The following is a 22,767-nucleotide window of genomic DNA, read 5'->3' on the forward strand; positions in this document are numbered from 1 at the left end:
TTGTCAATGTGAGACCAGCGGTTGATTAAGACTATTAAGTGGAATTCACTTGGTTGTAACCTGCACAGGTTGCTTGTTTAAATTTCAGTTTGTTTATTGTTGTCTAATTCTTCAGTTTCGTAGCAGGTTCAATTCAGATAAGTGTGATTCTTCAGTTTTGCGGCAGCTCCAGTTTGCGGCAGTTTTGTCTATTTTTGTAGCAGGTTCAGTTCAGGCATTAGGCAACGGCTGGGTAGACGGGCTTTGCTGAGAGGTAACCCTAGTTCCCAAATCCTTGTTGGATCCGCAGCCATGGAGGAATCCTTCACGGCCCCCTCCGTCGACCCACCCGCCGTCGATCCCGCCTCCGTCGACTCCCCCGCCGTCGATCCCGCCTCCTTCCACCCCCCCCCCCCCCCCCCCCCCCCCCCCCCCCCCCCCCCCCCCCGCAGTCGATCCCGTCGATCCCGCCTCCGTCGACCCCCCCGCCGTCCATCCCGCCTCCTTCTACCCCCCCGCAGTCGACCCCGCCGGCGCCAACCCATCCAGCTACCCCTCCTGGGTCCTCCTCGACAGCAGAGCCTACTTCGCCGACCGCGTCAACGCCACCACCGTGAAGGCCACGACGAGCACGGGCCACGAATTCAAGGTCACCTTTTGTCTCGCCGACCCGCCCGCCGTCTCCTACTTCTGCGTCCACTGCCCCGAAGGTTGTTACACCACGGAGCCCCGCGTCGTCTCCTCCGCCAATGAGCTCGTCCTCCTCTGCTTCGCCTTCAGCTCCGGCCCACGGAGCACAGAAAAAGACTCCCATCTCGAGTACTTCGTCTACAAGGCTGCCTCCGGCGGCAAGCCCACCATCAGATCTGTTCCGTGTTTCCCTCGAGCCTACAGGCACTCATGGCACGCCGCCATCGTGCCCGGATAGGGCGACAATTTCTTGGTGGCTGATCTTTCCCCGAATGGGGACCCTGGGCACTACAACCTGCACATCTTCTCGTCGGAGACAAACGAGTGGAGCACCAAACACGTGCAGCTGCAGATCGACCCGGATGTCCTGCCACTGGAGCTGCCAATCCTAACTGACAAGGTGATCTTGCTCGGAAGAAGCACGGTAGGATGGGTCGACCTCTGGCGCGGCATTGTCGTCTGCAATTTGCTTGAAAAGGAGCCTGTTCCCCATTTCATCCCGCTGCCCAAGGCCGAATTTGACCTGCATCGGAAAAGCCAAGCACGGCAAGTGCGGGACGTCATTGGCTTCACCGAAGGTTACATCAACTTCATCGAGATCGAACACTGTGTCAGATGGTTCCCCGTTGTCAGAAAGAGCAATTTGAAGCCGGCCATGATTTTTGATGTTGCAGATACCATTGATGATGCAGAGCTCCTCAGTCTTGATGATATGGACGACGTTACGGATGACAAACCTGTGCAGCATGTACCTGCTGGCTGGAAGATCCGGACAATGTTTAGGAGCATTGATTGGAACTATTGGGAAAGTAGTCTCACTCTTCATGTTGACGACATATCAGCCTCCCCACCTGAACCCTCTGTGCTGCAATCTCATCTATGGAATGATACAGACAAGAAATGGACATTGGGAAAACTGAAGTGTACAAGCTTCCCGACCTTTGGTTTTTATGGGGGTGATGTTGTCTACCTCGTGTCTAAGGTGGAGTCTCAGGATAATGATGCATTGCTTGTTGGTGTTGATACTCGAAAAATGAAGCTGGAATCCATCAAAGCATATGGCTGTGGGAGATCCATTTCTTTTGGTCCCATTCCGGTTGTTCGTTTTAAAATTGGAAGGAAGCAAGAAGTCATCGAACCATCTTGTGGCGGGAGATCTACTTCTTTTGATGTCATTTCATGTGCATTCTCAAAATATCTGAATACCGCTCAAGTCCAAGGCATGGTTTTCTTTTGCTCTGCTTCTGTTGACCTTCATACACTCAAGTAAAAAGATTTGTTAAACCAGTTCTCCACTTATTTTATCACATGGCACTTGACATTTTGCCTCTTAATTTGCTTCAGGCCTTGTAATGGGGAAGCTGCAGCAGAGTCTGCTCAGAATGGTGTGCTGAATTATCATCTTTCATCGAGGGATACTGTTCCGAACAGTGTGGTCGGCATCCTGTAATCATCTTGCTACTATTGTAGATGTGTTCATTTTGCTATCTCCTCAATAAGATCTATGTTAACCCTTCTACAGCAACCCCAGCAAAACATGTGGAATGAGGGTGGCTGCAATGGGGGTTGGAGTGAATATGGTTATAGCGTGCAGTAGCCATCCGGTTTGACACAAACTGGGCAGCCAATGTTGTCTTCAACTTCAACTCGATTAGGTAATATGGTGCTGTTCTTGTATCCTAGTTCTTCTTGACTCACAATATTTGCTGTTCTTGTATCCTAGTTCTTCTTGACTCATAATATTTAACTCTAAAATATTAGAAATTATTGAACATTAACATTTGATATCATGATTCCAAAATAACGTGTGATAGATTTGGGTCACTGTGTTGCCTTTCTTACTGTTTATGACAGCTGACGTTAGGAAGAAAATGTCGGTTGAACTTTATGTTCTTGCATCTGTTTGTGGGGTTTTATATTTAATGGAACTGAATTGGATAATTAATTAGTCATCATTTGTACTTCAGAGACCATATTCAAGTTTCTCCCCTGTTAACAACTTGCAACATTATCAACAGGGATATTATTTGCACACTGCATCCTGTACTGAGGCTTAGTTCTTTTGGCGGCTTATGGCATAAGCCGCCCCCTTCCTAGATTATTTAGAAACCGTCCCCCATATTTGTTGCGAGTTAAGGATTAATTAGTTCAGCAGCTTCAGTGAGTATTTGGGGCGGCTTATAATGTAAGCTTGTGAGGGGTCGGGAATTGCATGGGGGATCCTAGGTGCTGCACCCCCCTACATCTTCACCATGCACCCGCATTTAGAGTCGAAATGTATAGTACGACGTGCTGTGTATAGTTCTCCGTATCACTTAATTGTAGCAAATATATCACCGCGTATATGCATGTCCTTTTTGCAGTGTCGGTCCCACCACTGGGATAGAAGCTGTTTTGTGCAGAGAAGCTTCTGTTCGCGATTAACTCACCTAGCTCTGGTGACCCCACCCTGCACTTCTCTTTCATGTTCACTCTTCTTTTCTTCCGTTCCCCATCTTGAGCTCCCACCGAGATCTTCTCGGCTTAATACATAGTTAACTGTTAATCTGATGTGAGATTAGCGTTCCAGGTAGCACCAAAGTACTGATCTGTGCTGTAATCCTGCCCCCCCCCCCCCCCCCATATATATGTGCTTGTTGATTGTGATATTTGATTTTCCTATGTTTTTTCACTGGATTGTTATCTTATCTGCCAGCTCACATGTTATGTTCTTGTTAGAAAAAGTGAAATTTCATTCAAATTTGTGTGCCCAACTTCTCTGGACAGTTATCCATGCTCCCATGTTAGCTGCAAATTAATACTCCTGTCATCCTGTCTGACTGTCATGTGCCTGGGATTTTGGACATACATTAATCTTGCTTATTTCACATCTTACCTACATTTCTTTTCTCCATTATATTTTGTTCTCTGCAATCTCGCAACCAACTTTTGTTTCAACTACAACTTGCATCCAACTTGCTTTTCCCACTGAACTATGCTCCCAAGTTTTCTATGAAATAACGTTCTTAACATTCTTGTCTCAAATCATAGCTGCTCCCCAAAAATGAGTTATGTAATTAAATGTTTTCTTTTCCAGTCTACTCCCATAAATGAATGTTGAGCACAACGTGCCTGAATTCCAGAGACACCACTCTCTGCACCATCTGCCACCTGCAAGCCCCACACCCTTGTATTTAACTACACCGTGCTGCTCCTCCTCATTTCAAGTCACTCCATCTCCTTCCTCTTAACATATGAACCAACTGTTATCATCCGTTCTTAGTAGTCTAAAACATTGAAGGGCACTCTGTACGAATAGATGATGTGTTTTGTTTAATTGGCTTACCCTGATAAAACGAAAAATGGTACTGTCTCAAAGTATTGAAACAATATACACAACTCCGTCATTAGAAAAAATATATATTGAAACGAGGAGAAATGTGAAACAGAATGTACTCACAGCGCAGTTGCATAGGAATTCTTGTATTGATTTTGCACCCTTAACATTGTTCCTGCTCTTACCATACCTGATACCAAAACCACACTCCCAGGAGTACAGATTGTAGAAATTATAAGCTTCCAAAATTGAATGAAATGTAAGTCCAATTGCAGGAGCAACAACAGCTTCAGTTTTCCTTTCAGAAAATCCACGAAAAGCACTCTCTAAGGCAGTGATCCGTTCAGCACTGGCTGGCCTTTCATCCAGCTTTGCTCCATGCCTTTGCCTGTTAAAGTTCAGTCTTACACATTAAACAACATGATAGCTTTATGTAATTCCTAGCTTTTACTAGTTACATCAATCTTGTTAATATGCCACTAGAAATACAGCAACGATAAATGATTTATTAATAATTGGAACAATAAACGATAAATTGAAGGGGAGCCTTGGCGCAGTGGTAAAGCTGCTGCCTTGTGACCATGAGGTCATGGGTTCAAGTCCTGGAAACAGCCTCTTACAGAAATGTAGGGAAAGGCTGCGTACTATAGACCCAAAGTGGTCGGACCCTTCCCTGGACCCTGCGCAAGCGGGAGCTACATGCACCAGGTTGCCCTTTTTTGGAACAAGTAATATTACCTTCGCGCCCAACCGTTTTTCTCTCTTTCTACATCCATGAGATTGGCCTCCTAGTGCCATGAGCGTCTGAATTGATATCATGGTTTTCCAAATCTAATCTGGTGCTGTTGTTGGACGATATCGTAGCACCATTTTCGTGCAGCACATCTTCTTCCTCATGCACAGTACGCAGAGGAGTCCTCTCCAAAGACCCAACAAAAATAGATCTATCCAAAGGAACAATTTATCCGAACAAATCGCAGTCTTGAAGATTACTGCTTCGTTCAAATCATGGAGAGATTATTACCAAGTCTGTACAAATCTAAACTGACAAATTCGAGATCTTAGAAATAAGGATACCAGTAGAGATTAGTTCGAAAACAAATACCTATTCTGATACGCAGCAGTGTCTCTCATTAGCCCGACTCCACAACAACTTCACTTCTTTCTAGATTTCTTGCCTGGATCCGCCCGGTTGTGCTTCGAAGGAGAAGATGAACAGGATTTTTTTTTTGGGTGGGTTGGGGGGGGGGGGGGGGGGGGAAGAGAATCTCTATGCGGACATAAAGTGATACGAGGAGTGGTCTCAACTGAAATCGAGCGATGCGAAATAAATGTCCTCTCTTAGACTGTACTAAAAGTACAACTAACATTTAATAATGGCCCCATCTCACCGTGTATCTAACAATTGTATTCAGCCGCCATGTGAGCATAAAGATGATTTATAACAATTAATGTGGAGATCTGCCTATAGTAACGAATGCTGATGATATTAGGGGGGGGGGGGGGGGGGGGGCTCAGAGCCACAAATCCTCGTTCGTGAGGGGTCAGCTTATTTTAGAAGCCGACAGAAGAACCCGGCATTAATATGCCAAATAAGTAAGTGAAACCGGTGCGTGAGCTAATAAACATCTTTTAGGACTCGCAAAGTTTCATTCAACTTATAAGCAGAACTTATCGTAGTTTTCTGTCAGCCTTTCTCCCAAAAGGCATTCAACTTATAAGCAGAACTTATCGTATCAGCCTTTCTCCCAAAAGGGAAAATATATCTTGAATTTGGAGAATACAACGTAGCAATTGCAAATTAGCCAGTGTAGTAAAGTTGAGTGCAAACCTAGTTGTGGTCATGATACTAGCTGATGATTTTAAAATTCTATTTGTGAAAATTTTATATGGGGGCTGATGATGGGAATCTTGGTTTCTTTGGGTGAGTGGCTCGATCTTTTGTGTGATATATTGAACTTCTGACTTTTCCAAGCCGAGCTTGTTTACTTTAACTAGTTGATGTGACACTAAGTTGTTGGGTGCTTGAGTTTCAGAATTCATATGCAGCATTGCGTTAGATTTGCTGTTGCATGATTGGATCAGAACAAAAAGATTAAAGTAAAAATGTTTCCAACATTTTTCTAGCTTGTGGAATCGTTGCCATCTGTTCCACTATCTTCTCTTGATGAAACCACTCTGTGCATTAAATAAATCACATGATTTTAGTTTTATTTATTTTTTATTAATACGACTTACGCATGTTGCATATGTATTCCTCAGTGCCATCAAGTGAAATGTGTAAGCCGACGACGGCGTCGCTCCTTTGATGCCTCTAATGCCAGTGCAGACTCCCTTGGCTCAACCATGGCCAACATCAGCACATGAAGCCATTTTCATCTCCTGCACATCGCGACTTGGTGGAATGTCAGGGTTGATGTCCTGGAATGTCAACAAAGTGCATGCTTTTGCATCTCGATGCTGTGCAGCCATGTCCACATACCCGCTACCACCGTATCTTATCATATCATATGGATGATGCTTTAAAACATTTGGTGAATACTTTAATTTGTCTATGGAGTTATGGACCTTCAGCCTTTGCTGATGTTCGGTTGTTCCTACACCATGATGCCTGCCTGTTTTGTGGATGATTTCTGATTAACGTCAGCAGACCAGTGAAATCAGCTATTCACCGTCCACCTAGACCCGTTAGCTTTGTTTGGTTATCACGTTGTTGATACCTGTCTTTTTAAACCTACCTGAATTTATTTGGGTACCTCGTCAACTCAATCATCCCATGCTCACCGTTTCTGCAATCTGGCGGGCTATTCATGTACAACAGGGAGACTTTGGCTGGCTGGAACTCTCCAACCCGCATGTAAATCATTGGTAGTGAAGTGAGGTCTACAAGGCTGTTTGGATTGTGGAGCCTGGAGCTGCCAAGCCAAAGAAATTGGTCGTTCACCAAGTAATTGTCTCGCCCAGGCCGTGGGGGCCTTCTCTAGTTCATTTTTTCGCCAAAGATGGCAAAATCACGGGCGACTGGAAGCTGCGCCAAACTTTTGGTCTGCCCACGATTTGGCCGGGCGTGCTGGGGCATCATCAAAAGGCCGCGTAGTATGCGTCCTTGGACAGCAGGGAGAATTTCGCTGGCTGGAACTCTCCAACTGCATTACAACCAGCAAGAGCGAAATGCGGGGTGATCGTTGGGGGCCTTCATGTCGGATTTGGTCAGTTGGGCGAGGGAGGTGAGAGTAGGCGCGCAATTGGCGGCCTGTGGCGATTTTCACTGTGCTATGAGTGGCTCATGAGAGAAGAGAGGCGCTGTGAAGTCAGGCTGGGTATTCGGGTTTACCCAAAAATTTGGGTCGGGTAATTCTGGCTATAAAATTGTTGGGTTTTCAAAAATGAAAACCGACATTTGTCTAATTTTTTGATACTTGATGATTCAGATACCTGACGATCCTGAATTACCCAAATAGGAGTACAATACATGAAAAATAGAAAACCATGGTATGGGCACCGTAGGGGCGACGCGGGGGCTTGATGTGCAGCGTCTGGAGGCTACTGGAGCAGGAGGTCGTCGGGCGAGGTGGAGCGGCACCTGTAGAGGTGGCGGAGCTCGCAGAGAACGACGACCGGAGCAAGTGCGCTACACTGTCGACGCTGGTCGGGTGCGAACAGGATACAGAGGATGGCATCGGTGGCGGCGGGAAAGCTCCGACGGGATGACTTGCAGCTTGCCTGAGCTGACCAGCGGCCATGTAAAGGCGGTGCGAGTTGGCCAACCTGACGGCAGGGACCTCCTATTTGCCGCGTTCTGCGGCAAATACACGCTGCGTCGCATAGGGGGGCGCCGACTGGGCCGACCCATTCAGCGCGCTGCGAATGAGAAAAATGGCAAAAATATACGGTAGCGCGTGGTCGCTAGGAATCGAACACGCGACTGCTTGCTTGCGCAACCTCGGTGCTAGCCACTACGATAGAACAGACCTAGCAACCGAAGTACAACGGAACTATAAAAGAAACGAAGAACAGTTCCGGATTTAACATTGTTTGAAAAAATCCCAATTTTTTCCCCAAATTTTGAGTAATTTTTTAACGTACATTTCTTTTTTGAAAATGCAAATAAAATTTATGAAACTATTTTTTTTGAATTTCCCACACAAAATTCGAAAACATGTACCGTTTTCAAATTTGTGAACAATTTTTGAACTTGAGAACAAATTTGGAAGCGCGAACAATTTTTTGAAGCACGAATATTTTTTGAAATGTTGAGAACAAAATTTGAAATGGAGAACAATTTTGAAAAATCCCAAACAAATTTGGAAGCGCGAACGATTTTTTAAAGCATGAACATTTTTTAATATTGAGAACAAATTTGGAAGCGCGAACATTTTTTGAATATGTGAACAAAAAATTAATACCCGGTACAGTTTCTGATTTTCGAAAGTTTTGTACTTTTTTGTGTAATGAGAATTTTTTTTGTATTTTGAGAACATTTTTTCAAAAACTGAACTTTTTTGGAAACGTGAACAAAATTTAAAATTTTCGATTTTTTGAAAAAAGAGAAGAAAAGAAAAAGAAATAAAAAAACAAAGAAAGAAAACAAACAGAAAAAAAGAAACAGAAAAAAAGAACCAGAAAAAAAAGAAACAGAAATAACTAAAAACGAAAAGAAGAAGAAGAAACAAAAAAGAAAACCAGAAAAACCGGTTCAAGATCCTTCTGGGAGGTTCCCAAACATCAACATGCGGACAATTTTTGAATTTGTGAATACATTTTCAAACATGAGCATTTTTTGAATATGTGAACAAATTTTATGAAAATGAACAAATTTTGAATTACACAAACATTTTTCAAAAGCATGAATATTTTTGGAATTTGTGAACATTTTTTAAAAGCACGAACAATTTTTGAATCTTGAGAACAAATTTGGAAGCGCGAACTATTTTTCGAATCTTGAGAATAAATTTTGAAACATAGAACATTTTTGAAAATCCTGAACAAATTTGAAAGCGCGAACAAGTTTTTATAGAATTAACATTTTTTGAATCCTGAGAACATTTTTTGAAACGAAGAACAATTATGAAAAATCCCGAACAAATTTGGAAGCGTGAACATTTTCTGAATATGTGAACTGAAAATTGAAATCTGATACATTTTCTGAATTTTCAAAGTTTTGAACTTTTTTGTGTAACGACAACAATTTTGAAAAAGAAATAAAGAAATTCCTTTTTAGAAAAATTTCGGAAAAATAATTTAAAAGATAAAAGAAAAAGAGCAAGAAGAAAGAAAAGAAGACAGAAAAAAGAAATAGAAAAAACGAAAAAGGAAAGAAAAATAAAAAATAATAACGAAAATAAATATGAAAAGAAAAAACCGGTTCAGGATCCTTCTAGAAGGTTCTCAAAACCAGAAAAAACCCGGCTAGAAACAGTCACAGAAGGTTCCCAAAACCGGTGTATTTGGAACGCTTAACAGGCCAGCCCAGGTGCGTCGCTCGCTCGATAGCCCCTGAACGGAGCCCCGACTGTTTGCCGCAGAGAGGGGCAAATAGGGTTTTCCCTGACGGCGCACGGGTGTGAGAACGGAAGGAGGAAGTTGGGCCGGGATTCCACATGAGGAGTGCCTATATCTTGCGTTCAGCGAGTCGAGAAGCTTGCGCGCGAGCATATGGGCCGGCCCAATTTGCGGTAGTACACTGCCTCGGTTTCTTTTCTGTTTTAAGTTTTTTTATTCCATTTTTTACTTTTGTTTACAGCACACACTCATTCAACCAATCCAATCACCTGTTCCTGACATTGACCAAACATATAATACAATCCAATTCCAAATTTTACAACAACACCATCCCGAGACAAGACCAACATATATCAATTCCACATTTTACAAGATCTGAGACCATTCGACCAATCGATCACACTGATATTAGTTTTATTTCCGCAAAATCAAACGAGGAGAAAAAAACATCCTCCAATCAAAATCGGACACTCATCTCCACCCATAGCAGTTTATATTAGATCCACGAAAATGGTCAAACCACAAGAAAATCAGGAAGAGGGCGATTTATTGCCAACTATATTCTCAGCCTCGACTAGCTACAAGAACATACGCACATCATCCACTGCATCTTCTCAACATGTGCATTACATCAAGGGCAGTGCTACACGTTTGCCGGATGATAAATCAAGTCGGCTCAGCAACCGTCAAATGCCGTCTGAAATAACCGTCCGGTCTACCGCCCCAGCCAGTTAAGGACCTTTACAACAGCTACATTGTTATTTAGGGGGTTTGCAATAAGGACCTTGTTCCAAAGGTCCGTCGAGACAACACACCACGTGCCTAGGCTAGAGCGTAGCTACCGCGACACCGTGGGCCGAGCGTCTCTGTCATGGAGCGCCGCTGCTCGCCAGAGTTGCTGCTCCTCCTCCGCCTCAGCCTCGTGAGTAGCTGCCAGCTCCACTCCAGCACGATGGCGACGACCTCTCACGTCGGGCGCTCCTTCAGCATTTTCTGAAACTGAAGCTATGTTTCTGAAACATGCCTCATGTTGTAATGTCTAACCACTCATTCTTTAACGCCGGGCGCTCCTCCGGCGCTTTCTGCCACTCGGACTATGTTTCTAAAACAAGATCCTCGGGAACAAAACCCTTCACCGCTGTACCCTTTTTAATCTTTCAGAAACAAGATGTGTATCGCAGAAACCTTTTGAAACAAGACCCCTGTTGGTTGTTGCGGAAAAAAAACCTTCACCTCCAAACCATTTTTAATTCTTCTGAAACAAGATGTCTGTTGCAGAAACTTTTTGAAACAAGACCTTTATTGCAGGAAAAAAAATCTCACCACCAAATCGTTTTCTCTTTCTGAAACTAGTCATGTGTTGCAGAGGTCTACTGAAACGAGCCACTTATTACTAAAAAAAATCTGGCTGCGGGACTGACTTGTGGCTAGCATGAGTGGTTGATCAGGATTGATCCGGCAGCGTCCTTGCCATCCGCCGGCTGAAGGGTAGTGTTTTCCATTCTTTAAGGTCGTGTACACGTTCCAAACACCTGCAGCAATTAATGTAAGTTCTACTGCTAGGAATGAAAAACCCAAAGAAACAAAAAATGCTGTAGTAGGGCCCATACTGTGGGGGTAAACCACGACGGCTGGCCGCCCCAGCACGGAAGGAACAAGTAGCGTCCGGGCGAGCACGTGTCAGACGAGCGGTACTAGTGCGACCTAGAACGACTTTTCCTTTGCACTCACCGAATCATGCGTGCACACGCGTGCGTGCATGCAACTTTAGCCGGTCAATCGCTCCATCGCCCAGCTAGTGAGTGAGATCAGGCTTCCCGAAGAAGCTTGCATTTGCTCGACGGACCGCCCCCGCCCGGCGGCCAAAGACGCTTGTCTGCTCATCGTCACCGCTTGTGCCGTGGCTCGTAGGGAGCAGCGCAGTGTTGACGAACCGCATCAGACCCATCGATCGGCACGACACTTGTTCCACGCTTGTGCGTGGCGCTCTGCATATCGATTAGACTGGACCTCCGATCGTGTACGTGTGCGCCGGTGGGCGGGGTCGCCATCGCGCGAGTTCAGCGCGGTCGGTCGCCGGCCGCCGGCGGCTGAAACTTGTAGTGGACTACCTTAAATTTTCTTGGGGGGTGGGGCTGACGTGCTGTGCCCTGAGTGCATATGCTACCCTGATTGATCGAAGTATGAACTGTAATTACTCTAATATAAACCCTGCACGACATGGAACGTACGTAGTCACTACTCTACTGGTACTACGTACATATATTTGTCCAAAGATAGTACGTGGCCGGTTCCAAATTCTCGAAACAAGGGTACGTGGCTTTGACAAACAAAATGGATCGTGGGTTCAATGGACCGTTGGGTGCACGTACGCTAACGTAACGGTGGACGCAGTCACGAATAGGATGCTACGATAAGCGGCAAAGAGACGAGGTTACTGGACACAGCCACAGTCCGCCACGTATGCGGGGAAACATTCATGGCCTCTTCAGTTAGAACCGGCACGCTCGCCAGCACCTACCGTGCCTACCTAGCTTGCTAGGGCGGCCATGCGCGTCGTCCGCCCGCGCGCGGTCCGTGTGTCGGTCGGTCTGTTCATGCCGAGGCGGCAGGACGACGTACACGTACTACTGGCAGGTGGCCCGTTCCGTGCCACCGATGAAACCAGCCGGTGTGTCAAAACGCTTTGAACGAATAGCATGCAATAACTGTCGTCGGTGTTACCGTCTTATTCCGGATAAGGTGCTGGTCAACGTCGGCGATAAATATACCTTGCCCCATGTGGGCGATCACGACGTGGACGTTGGCCAGCACCGGTCCGACCGACGTGGACGCGCCACTGGTACGATTTTGACACGCCGGTCGTGATGCCGAAACGTTTCTCACGCCGGCCATCCAGAGTAGGAAAGCACCGTCCAGGGCCGAGCTGTTATGGCCGTGGACAAGGTGCAAGGCAGAATAGTCTGGAAATCCCGACACGATGAGGACACGCGCGCGGATCAAAAGACAAATCCATTTTGGATGAGCGGCCAAGGATTTGGCTCTGGCTACCACTAATTCAAATCTTTACAAATGCTACTCCCTTTGTATCAAATATAAGACTTTTTTATATTCTCTTCATTTCAAAATAAATGTCTTAATTTTATATTAACTTTAATATAAAGTTATATTAAAATTAAGACACTTATTTTGAGACAGAGGGAGTACTTTTTCGGTGCTAATCGGGTGCGTCATGACCCGCAAAAACTCATACGGCGCGGTCTCACGCAAAGACGACAGAGCGCTGTGGCATTCATAAGAACATGCACAATAATTTGCAGTAGCTTTGATTTAAGCATGCAAAATACACGTACGTAACCAGTAGATCTATACATGGTGTACACGCCTCTATTTTTCGTGCAATCTAAAACAAGAAACGCGGACTAGATTGATCTACAATACCAAAACACGTGTAGATCGACCCTGATCCATACTTCGACACTATAGTGAAGTTCATTACCGAAAATCCCCTAACTGATAGCACTTAATTAATCATTCTGCAGCCGGGCAAACGCCGGCATGCAGCGAGCCTACGCGGCCGATGGCGCCGGGAAGTACTTCACGGCACCGGCCTCAACAAGAGCTCCACGTAGCAGGTTGGTGGTCTCGTCGCCGGCCTTGTAGTCGAGGCCCTCGTCGTTGTAGATGTCCCACCATTTCTTCACGAGCATCTTGATGTCCTCCCTGCCCATGTTGGCCTCCTGGCCGGTGTACCTCCACGGCTTCGAACCCTGCATCATTCATGCATGGCATAGAAACATCGATCATGAATTCATAATTAAGATTCATCTGTGAAAAAATCGGTGACAAAGGACGTACCGCAGCGCAGTAGTGCACGACCATGACCTTCTCGAGCTCGACGTTCTCCGGGTGCCTCCAGAGAATGGCGAGCACGAGGTTGTACACCGGGGGGATGGGCTTGTACACGTCCCTGAAGAACATGTTGAGAAAGTCCTGCTCGGCAAAGGGCGTGGGGTCGGTGACGACGAGCTTGTCGAGGAGGGCCTTGGCGGTGGCGAGGCTGGGCTCGTGAACGAACATGCCGGCGTTGAAGTAGAGTGGCGGCGGGGGCACGCCGAGCTCGCGCTCTGGCCACGCCACCCGGTCCGGGCACTGCTGGCAGTACCCGATCTTGTACTGAGGGGTGTGGCTCCATGTCTTCTCGCAGAAGCAGTCCATGACGGCGTAGAAGCTGCCCTTGTCGAGGTCGAAGAGGTGGTCGATGTTGTCGAACACCTGGATGTCCGCGTCCAGGTAAATCATCCTCTCGTACTCCACGAACTGTACGTACATCAAATACATAATCATCGTCAAGATCAACATTAATCGATCCAAGATGCAAGAAGAACAGAGCTGTACGTACCTCCCAGATGCGGAGCTTGGAGTAGTTGATGACGTAGTAGGCCATGGCGAACTGCGTCTGGCTCTCCGGCGGGTACACGGGCACGATCTCGCGGACGAGGCAGCCCTGCTTGAGCAGCTTCTGGCGGTGCTCCTCGGGGACGTCGGGGAGCACGGCCACCACGAGCGGGTAGGCGGAGTTGACGGCGCGGAGGCCTTTGGCCAGGCCGACCACGCCCTTCCAGTAGTCGCCGGAGCCGGCGAGGAACGTCACGTACGCCGCCCTCTTGGGCGCGTCCTCCACGATCCGCTTGGGCATGGGAGCCATTGCTCGCTCGATCTCTCTTATCTGCCTTGAAGAATGGATGAGATGGGTTCGTTGTGTGTTGTGAATCTGTGCGTGCTTGTGTTTGATGCTTGAAGCTGGTGCCTGCAGGGCTTTATATAGGCAACGGGGGTGGGTCGAGTAGATCCGCCACGAACTGGAAAGCGTAAAAAAAAAGGTGTCTGGATTGGAATGTCTGAGATGGTGCTATTTTCTCGACCCTTTCATTTTGTTTCCTTTTTTTTTTGGAGTCATTTCGCTTCCTTGATCTGTGGCACCACCCTTTCTTTTACTATAATCTTGGTTGATTTGTTTCGGTGGATAATAAGGTGACAAAAACCCAGACATTATCTTCTCATAGATATCTCATGCCCTATATGGTATCTGACGACTTAATTAAGGATGACAAGAAGTGATTTTTTGTGTGATACTACTAAATTACAGACCATTCCGACCGCGTATGATTCGTCAACGATGGCATATTCTTGTTTGACTTGGTATATGCTACTGTAATGAATGGCATGTACTCCACATTGGCAAGAGATAGGCCGTGCTTGGATTCAAGGAACTATTTTTAGTCTGACTAAACTAGTCTTTTTTAGAGGCTAAAGTTCCAATCATCCCTGACTAAAGAGAGGCTAGAACTAGTCTTGAGACTAAAAAATTTTAGTCAGGGGAACCCTACTAAAATGTGGATTAGTTCTCTTTCTCCTCATTTAACTCCTCTCCTTTAACACATGTGAGTTCGGGATTGGAGGGTTTGGAGGATAATAAATGCTCATTAACTCATTTTAGTCTATTTAGTATTTGTATCCAAGCATGGGTGAGGCTAGCAAGTTTTAGTCCCACTACTTTTAATCATGGGACTAAAACGTATTCAAGCACCCTCATAATCAATCGATTTGTCTATCCAACCCGTATAATATCGGTTGATTCATTTGAATCTAATCCAATTGAAGCAGGAGGCAAGAGGTATGTCGGTTTTACCAAAGGTGAAAACTCCGGGCAAGTCTAGCTACTTCAACCGCCCTCGCGAGGTGCGTCCCGTGAAATCTACGCATTTCTTTCCACGCCTTCCTTTTTCTGTCTAATCCCCCTATATCCATCATCGCAATAAAATGTTTCTACGGCAGACAGACAAAGGAGATCGATGGAACCTTTTGTCGTTCAGCTACCTTTCCCGGTGTGGCCCATGCAAATGAAACCATGTGCATGGAGCCATCGACAGGTCGCGGGATAATTAACTATCACATGATGTGGTCAAATCAAACAACGAAACAAGGATTGCTGGTTACTACAGTGCACTATATTATCAGCTTAGACGGATAAAGAACATGGTGATGGAACTAAATCTGAGAATGGTTTCATACCTAAACCATGCTTGAACCATACCCGTGCATGTATCTCTCAAAACCATACTTGAATCATACCCGTTTAATGCCATTTTCAGCTCAATCAAAACTAAACCCTCTATTTTTTCCACCCAAACTGATTTAAACCCAATACATAACCGTGGGTTTAAACCCAATACGTAACTATGGGTTTGCTTTAATGTATATATGATTGCACAAATCGACATGTCAAGAAGCAAATGGCATAGAAAAGACATAAATGCATCTACAATAGTTTGGGAACAAAGTTATCGTTGAGATATGGTCAACACACAACAAGTGTCAAAAAGACAACGCCCACGACTGAAAAGCTCACTGACAAGTGCACTAAAACCAATTGCTTAGCTAAAGCACAAGCAGACACATTCAATTTGCATGTGTTGTTTACCCATAATACAGAATTACATAGTGCATCGCATCATGCACGCGGATCATAGATACTCGTTGACGATGCGTCGTTGCTTATTGCACATAACCAATGCCCTAAAACCGGTTTGGACCCATAGTTTACAGCCGTTAATAACCAAACTGTTTAAGCCCATAACCAACTATACCCAAATTGGTTTCTTCATATACCCAAACCAAAATCAAACTGAAAAAGATTCAGCCCAATAAAACCTGAACCAATCAAACCCAAAGTAAGAACCGAACCGTTTCACCCAGTTTTTTAATAACCATTCCCAGGTTTAGATGGAACTTGGACTGTGCATTGTGAATTTGACAATACATACCAGTAATAATATTATTCCAGGGCAAAGTGGTAGCAGTGCGTACGTGTCACGACGCCAAGGTGAATGAAATGGTCCGCCCAGCCTGCGTGGAACAATCAGACCAGACCCCAACCAACATTTTGTACGAACTCAACTGGAAGCTACGTATTGATCATGGCCGGTGCAGCAGTTGGTGTCACCGTTTTTCCGGATAACGTAATTGTATGCTGCTGCGTTGTGAAAACAACAGGGCTGGCAGCAGAGAGACGTGCGCGTTTTTCCCGGCCGACGCGAGGTCACTCTCTGTCGAGTTACTAATACTAGTACTATAGAGCAGTTTTCAATGGAGAGAAATAGCGAGTCCCCAACTAACGAGATTTGGACGGTGAAAGCACAGTCCCGTGCTTGGCATTTGGCAGCGGAGGTAGAAGCTGAGCCGAGCTCGTCCGGCTGGGAGAGCACGACACGACAAGGTGCGAGCAGGTGGGGAAAGTATCCGGTACTCCAGGGAACTCGGCTACTTTCCAATCCCTGACCGTATGCAACAGAGCCGCTAGATAGAATATAGGGACAGGGTGGAACCCAGACTCCCCACCCTGTGAAATTTGCAAAAAGAACCTCATATAAGTACAGAATAGCTGTAACGTTTCATCACAACAGTCAACATGTGCTGCCCCAGACTGGAAAGAACACGACTACTATGTGGCTTCGAGGATCCGGTGACTCGGGGTGTGCCTTGACTGTCAACATGTTTCAAGGTGTACAACATTTCTTACCAAGCTATTTTTTCTTTTAAATGCACCATTGATTTTTATGCTAGGAGTATCATCTGAATTTTTTAGAGAAGAGGCATCGGCCGAGCCCGAAGGAGGGCTCGAACCTAGCCCGGCTTTGAATTAACAAAGCCATCAACCGGTCAGGATTACATAGAACCACATAACAGTGAAAAGAAAACAAAACGGAGCAAAAATACATAGCGATAAGAGGAACGGCTCAAAAGGCAACAACAAACAGTGTTGCCAACGACCACCGCAATGTCAAACAAGCAACCAAACTAAGGCTAAGGATGGCAACTCCGGACATGTATTGTGCCGCTGACTGCAATCGCACGGGCAGACAAGAGCAACACCGGATCTGTCTCTGCCGCCGCAAAGGGCCACAACCCTTTCACCCGGGCTCGACGGGAGCCGCACCGGCGGCCGACAGAGCGGTTTCACATGAACCCAGACCAGGGCGCCCAGCCACCGTGGGGGGGCAGCAAAGGCAGACCCACACGCACCGGAAGCCGACCACAGAGCACCGTCGACGGAAGCCGCAGGACAGGACGTCGGCCGAACGAAGGCGAAGATCCACGGAGAAGGCCAAAAAGGGGCACAGCCAAGCGGTGGTCAGGGATTGGAACTCCGCATCCGAGACCACGGCGGCAGCCACTAAGAAGAACATGCCGCCTTGCACCGTCACAGCACCACCAACAGCTCCACCACACACGAGCAATCCCCGGAAGACGCCTTCAAGAAGGAGCACGGCACCGGATGCCGCCCTCGTCCAAGCAAGGGGAGGGCAGGTCTTCACCTGTGCTCGAGGAAGGATGGGAAGGGGACTACCACACCAAAGCCTCCAGGAAGGACTACGGCGCCGAAAGACGTCGCCTTTCGTGAGGCCGCCGCGTCGGCCAGGGGTTTCCCCCAGAAACATGCCCAACCACCAGATCCATCCGTCCAGACCCCCAAGACGGTGACCGAAGCCACCAGGGGCTGGAGCAAGAGCAGATCGGAGCAACTCGAGGTTGGGGACAGAGCTTCTCCAGGACGCGCATGGCGACCCACGCGGGGGCGCAGCAACGCCAGCGCCCGCTGCCCGCCCCGCCGCCCGCACGGCCAGGGAGGCAGCCCGTCAGCACCCGCCGGCGCAGCCCGCCGCACCGGCCACGCTGGGCACCACCCAACGGAGCCGCCGCTCCAGACGCCGGGGCCCTCCGCGGAGGCGGAGCCGCCAGATCCCCGCCGCCACCTTCATAGGCGTCGCGCGGCCGCGCCGGCAAGCACCTCAGGCGGCGGCGAAGGGAGGGAAGAGGGAGGGGAAGGCGCGGAGGGGATCTAGGGTTCGCCCCCCGAGTCGCCTCAGGGAAGGCGACGCGAGGGGAGGAACTGCTCTTTTTCGACGCGCCATATCATCTGAATTGAACGTGTAATTTCTGTCAAGTATGTGTTGCTCACTTTGTCTCCAAACAATTGAAAAGATCCTACTGTAGAAGACTTCGCATCAGTACGAGTCCACACAAGATTAGATTTATGCATAAACTTCGCATCAGTATGATACCACACAAGATTTTATCAAGTATTTTTCCAGCTACCCATTCTTTGGCATTCTGATTTAAATGGTTCTAAAGCTCAACACCAAATCTCAGCAGGAGCGTGTGCAACATCAATAAGTTGCCAGTGGCTGCTCGGAAGGCAGTATTTCGTCGGAGTCATTTGGTTGTTCAAAAAACTTAAATTCCAAAAGGAAACACAGGGGCTCCTACAAGCTTTCACCTTCATCTGACCCATATAAATATGGTACAAATAGTGACATGGAATTGTTGGGGACGTTGTGATTTCAAAAAAATTCCTACGCACCCACAAGATTATGGTGATGCATAGCAACGAGAGGGGAGAGTGTGTTCACGTACCCTCGTAGACCAAAAGCGGAAGCGTTAGCACAACGCGGTTGATGTAGTCGTACGTCTTCACGGTCCGACCGATCGAGCACCGAAACTACGGCACCTCCGAGTTCTTGCACACGTTCAGCTCGATGACGTCCCTCGTACTCCGATCCAGCCGAGTGTCGAGGGAGAGTTCCGTCAGCACGATGGCGTGGGGACGATGATGATGTTCTACCGTCGCAGGGCTTCGCCTAAGCACCTCTATGATATTAACGAGGAGGACTATGGTGGAGGGGGGCACCGCACACGGCTAAGAGATCAATGATTAATTGTTGTGTCTATGGGGTGCTCCCTCCCCCGTATATAAAGGAGTGGAGAAGGGGGTTGGCCAAGGGGGGTGGCGCGCCCTAAGGGGGGAGTCCAACTCCCACCGGGAGTAGGACTCCCCCCTTTCCTATTAGGAGAGGGCGAGGGAAGGAAGAGGAAGGAGGGAGGAAGGAAAGGGGGGCCGGCCCCCTTCCCAATTCGGATTGGGCTTGGGTGGGGGGGGGCTCCCCCTCCCTTTCTCCTTTCCCCGCCTTTCCACTAAGGCCCAATAATGACCATATACCTCCCGGGGGGTTCCGATAACCTCCCGGAGCTCCGGTATTGTCCCAATCTCACCCGGAACCTTTCCGGTGTCCAAATATAGTTGTCCAATATATTGATCTTTATGTCTCGACCATTTCGAGACTCCTTGTCATGTCCTTGACCACATCCGGAACTCCGAACAACCTTCAGTACATCAAAACACATAAACTCATAATATAACTATCATCTTACTTTAAGCGTGCGGACCCTACGGGTTCGAGAACTATGTAGACATGACCGAGACACGTCTCCGGTCAATAACCAATAGCGGAACCTGGATGCTCATATTGGCTCCTACATATTCTACGAAGATCTTTATCGGTCAAACCGCATAACAACATACGTTGTTCCCTTTGTCATCGGTATGTTACTTGCCTAAGATTCGATCGTGGGTATCTCAATACCTAGTTCAATCTCGTTACTGGCAAGTCTCTTTACTCGTTACGTAATGCATCATCTCATAACTAACTCATTAGCTACATTGCTTGCAAGGCTTATAGTGATGTGCATTACCAAGAGGGCCCAGAGATAACTCTCCGACAATCGGAGTGACAAATCCTAATCTCGAAATATGTCAACTCAACAAGTACCTTCGGAGACACCTATAGAGAACCTTTATAATCACCCAGTTACGTTGTGACGTTTGGTAGCACACAAAGTGTTCCTCCGATAAGCGGGAGTTACATAATCCCATAGTCATAGGAACATGTATAAGTCATGAAGAAAGCAATAGCAACATACTATACGATCAAGTGCTAAGCTAACGGGATGGGTCAAGTCAATCACATCATTCTCCTAACGATGTGATCCCGTTAATCAAATGACAACTCACGTCTATGGTTAGGAAACTTAACCATCTTTGATTCACAAGCTAGTCAAGTAGAGGAATACTAGTGACACTATGTTTGTCTATGTATTCACACATGTATTATGTTTTTGGGTAATACAATTCTAGCATGAATAATAAACATTTATCATGATATGAGGAAATAAATAATAACTTTTTATTGCCTCTAGGGCATATTTCCTTCAGTCTCCCACTTGCACTAGAGTCAATAATTTAGACTACACAGTAATGATTCTAACACCCATGGAGTCTTGGTGTTGATCATGTTTTGCTCGTGGAAGAGGCTTAGTCAACGGGTCTGCAACATTCAGATCCGTATGTACTTGAAAATCTCTATGTCTCGCACCTGGACTTGGTCCTGGATGGAATTGAAGCGTCTCTTGATGTGATTGGTTCTCTTGTGAAATCTGGATTCCTTTGCCAAGGCAATTGCACCAGTATTGTCACAAAAGATTTTCATTGGACCCGATGCACTAGGTATGACACCTAGATCGGATATGAACTCCTTCATCTAGACTCCTTCATTTGCTGCTTCCGGAGCAGCAATGTATTCCGCTTCACATGTAGATCCCGTTACGATGCTTTGTTTAGAACTGCACCAACTGACAGCTCCACCGTTCAATATAAACACGTATCCGATTTGCAATTTAGAATCGTCCGGATTAGTGTCAAAGCTTGCATCGACGTAACCATTTACGACTAGCTCTTTGTCACCTCCATAAACAAGAAATATATCCTTAGTCCTTTTCAGGTATTTCAGGATGTTCTTAACCGTTGTCCCGTGATCCACTCCTGGATTACTTTGGTACCTCCCTGCTAAACTAATAGCAAGGCACACATCAGGTCTGGTAAACAGCATTGCATACACAATAGAGCCTATGGCTGAAGCATAGGGAACTTCTTTCATTTTCTCTCTATCTTCTGCAGTGGTCGGGCATTGAGTCTGACTCAATTTCACACCTTGTATTACAGGCAATAACCCTTTCTTTGCTTGATCTATTTTGAACTTTTTTAAAACTTTATCAAGCTATGTACTTTGTGAAAGTCCAATTAAGCGTCTTGATCTATCTCTACAGATCTTGATGCCCAATATGTAAGCAGCTTCACCGAGGTCTTTCATTGAATTTTTTATTCAAGTATCCTTTTATGCTATCCAGAAATTCTATATCATTTCCAATCAATAATATGTCGTCCACATATAATATTAGAAATGCTACAGAGCTCCCACTCACTTTCTTGTAAATACAGGCTTCTCCAAAAGTCTGTATAAAACCATATGCTTTGATCACACTATCAAAGCGTTTATTCCAACTCCGAGAGGCTTGCACCTGTCCATAAATGGATCGCTGGAGCTTGCACACTTTGTTAGCATCCTTTGGATAGACAAAACCTTCTGGTTGCATCATATACAACTCTTCTTCCAGAAATCCATTCAGAAATGCAGTTTTGACATCGATTTGCCAAATTTCATAATCATGAAATGCGGCAATTGCTAACATGATTCAGACAGATTTAAGCATCGCTACGGGTGAGAAAGTCTTATCGTAGTCAACCCCTTTAACTTGTTGAAAACCTTTCGCAACAAGTCGAGCTTTGTAGACAATAACATTACCATCAGCGTCAGTCTTCTTCTTGAAGATCCATTTATTCTCGATGGCTTGCCGATCATTGGGCAAGTCAACCAAAGTCCACACTTTGTTCTCATACATGGATCCCATCTCAGATTCCATGGCCTCAAGCCATTTTGCGGAATCTGGGCTCATCATCGCTTCCTCATAGTTCGTAGGTTCGCCATGGTCAAGTAACATGACCTCCAGAATAGGATTACCGTACCACTCTGGTGCGGATCTTACTCTGGTTGACCTACGAGGTTCTGTAGTAACTTGATCGGAAGTTTCATGATCAATATCATTAGCTTCCTCACTGATTGGTGTAGTCATCACAGGAACCGGTTTCTGTGATGAAATATTTTCCAATAAAGGAGCAGGTACAGTTACCTCATCAATTTCTACTTTCCTCCCACTCACTTCTTTCGAGAGAAACTCCTTCTCTAGAAAGGATCCATTCTTGGCAACAAATGTCTTGCCTTCGGATCTGTGATAGAAGGTGTACCCAACAGTTTCCTTTGGGTATCCTATGAAGACACATTTCTCCAATTTGGGTTCGAGCTTATCAGGTTGAAGCTTTTTTACATAAGCATCGCAGCCCCAAACTTTAAGAAACGACAACTTTGGTTTCTTGCCAAACCACAGTTCATAAGACATCGTCTCAATGGATTTTGATGGTGCCCTATTTAACGTGAATGTGGCCGTCTCTAAAGCATAACCCCAAAACGATAACGGTAAATCAATAA

General features: G+C 46.3%; 2 protein-coding genes across 5 annotated transcripts; one reads left to right on the plus strand and one right to left on the minus strand.

Moving 5' to 3' along the window:
* Positions 1 to 443: 443 nt before the first annotated feature.
* On the plus strand, positions 444 to 6,526 carry LOC123043586 (uncharacterized). 4 transcript variants are annotated; one of them, XR_006419348.1, is made up of 5 exons: positions 444 to 1,935; positions 2,014 to 2,115; positions 2,192 to 2,324; positions 3,033 to 3,107; positions 6,248 to 6,526. XR_006419348.1 is itself a non-coding variant. In XM_044466080.1 (4 exons), the coding sequence occupies exons 1-3, from the start codon at positions 1,325 to 1,327 to the stop codon at positions 2,277 to 2,279; spliced, it is 801 nt and encodes a 266-aa protein (XP_044322015.1). In that variant the 5' UTR covers positions 444 to 1,324; the 3' UTR covers positions 2,280 to 2,324; positions 6,248 to 6,526. The 4 variants fall into 4 exon arrangements, 1 of the variants encoding a protein (XP_044322015.1); XR_006419350.1 differs by having other exon boundaries at positions 2,014 to 2,104; XR_006419349.1 differs by lacking the exon at positions 3,033 to 3,107 and having other exon boundaries at positions 2,014 to 2,104.
* Positions 6,527 to 12,790: 6,264 nt separating this feature from the next.
* Positions 12,791 to 14,266, minus strand: LOC123040542 (galactinol synthase 2). The gene is made up of 3 exons (XM_044463356.1): positions 13,890 to 14,266; positions 13,346 to 13,807; positions 12,791 to 13,257 (listed from the first exon to the last, which is right to left on the minus strand). Exons 1-3 carry the CDS (start codon positions 14,193 to 14,195, stop codon positions 13,057 to 13,059), a joined length of 969 nt encoding a protein of 322 aa, XP_044319291.1. The 5' UTR covers positions 14,196 to 14,266; the 3' UTR covers positions 12,791 to 13,056.
* Positions 14,267 to 22,767: the final 8,501 nt, after the last annotated feature.

Source organism: Triticum aestivum, chromosome 2B (genome assembly GCF_018294505.1).
Source record: "Triticum aestivum cultivar Chinese Spring chromosome 2B, IWGSC CS RefSeq v2.1, whole genome shotgun sequence".
NCBI classification, from domain to species: Eukaryota; Viridiplantae; Streptophyta; class Magnoliopsida; order Poales; family Poaceae; genus Triticum; species Triticum aestivum.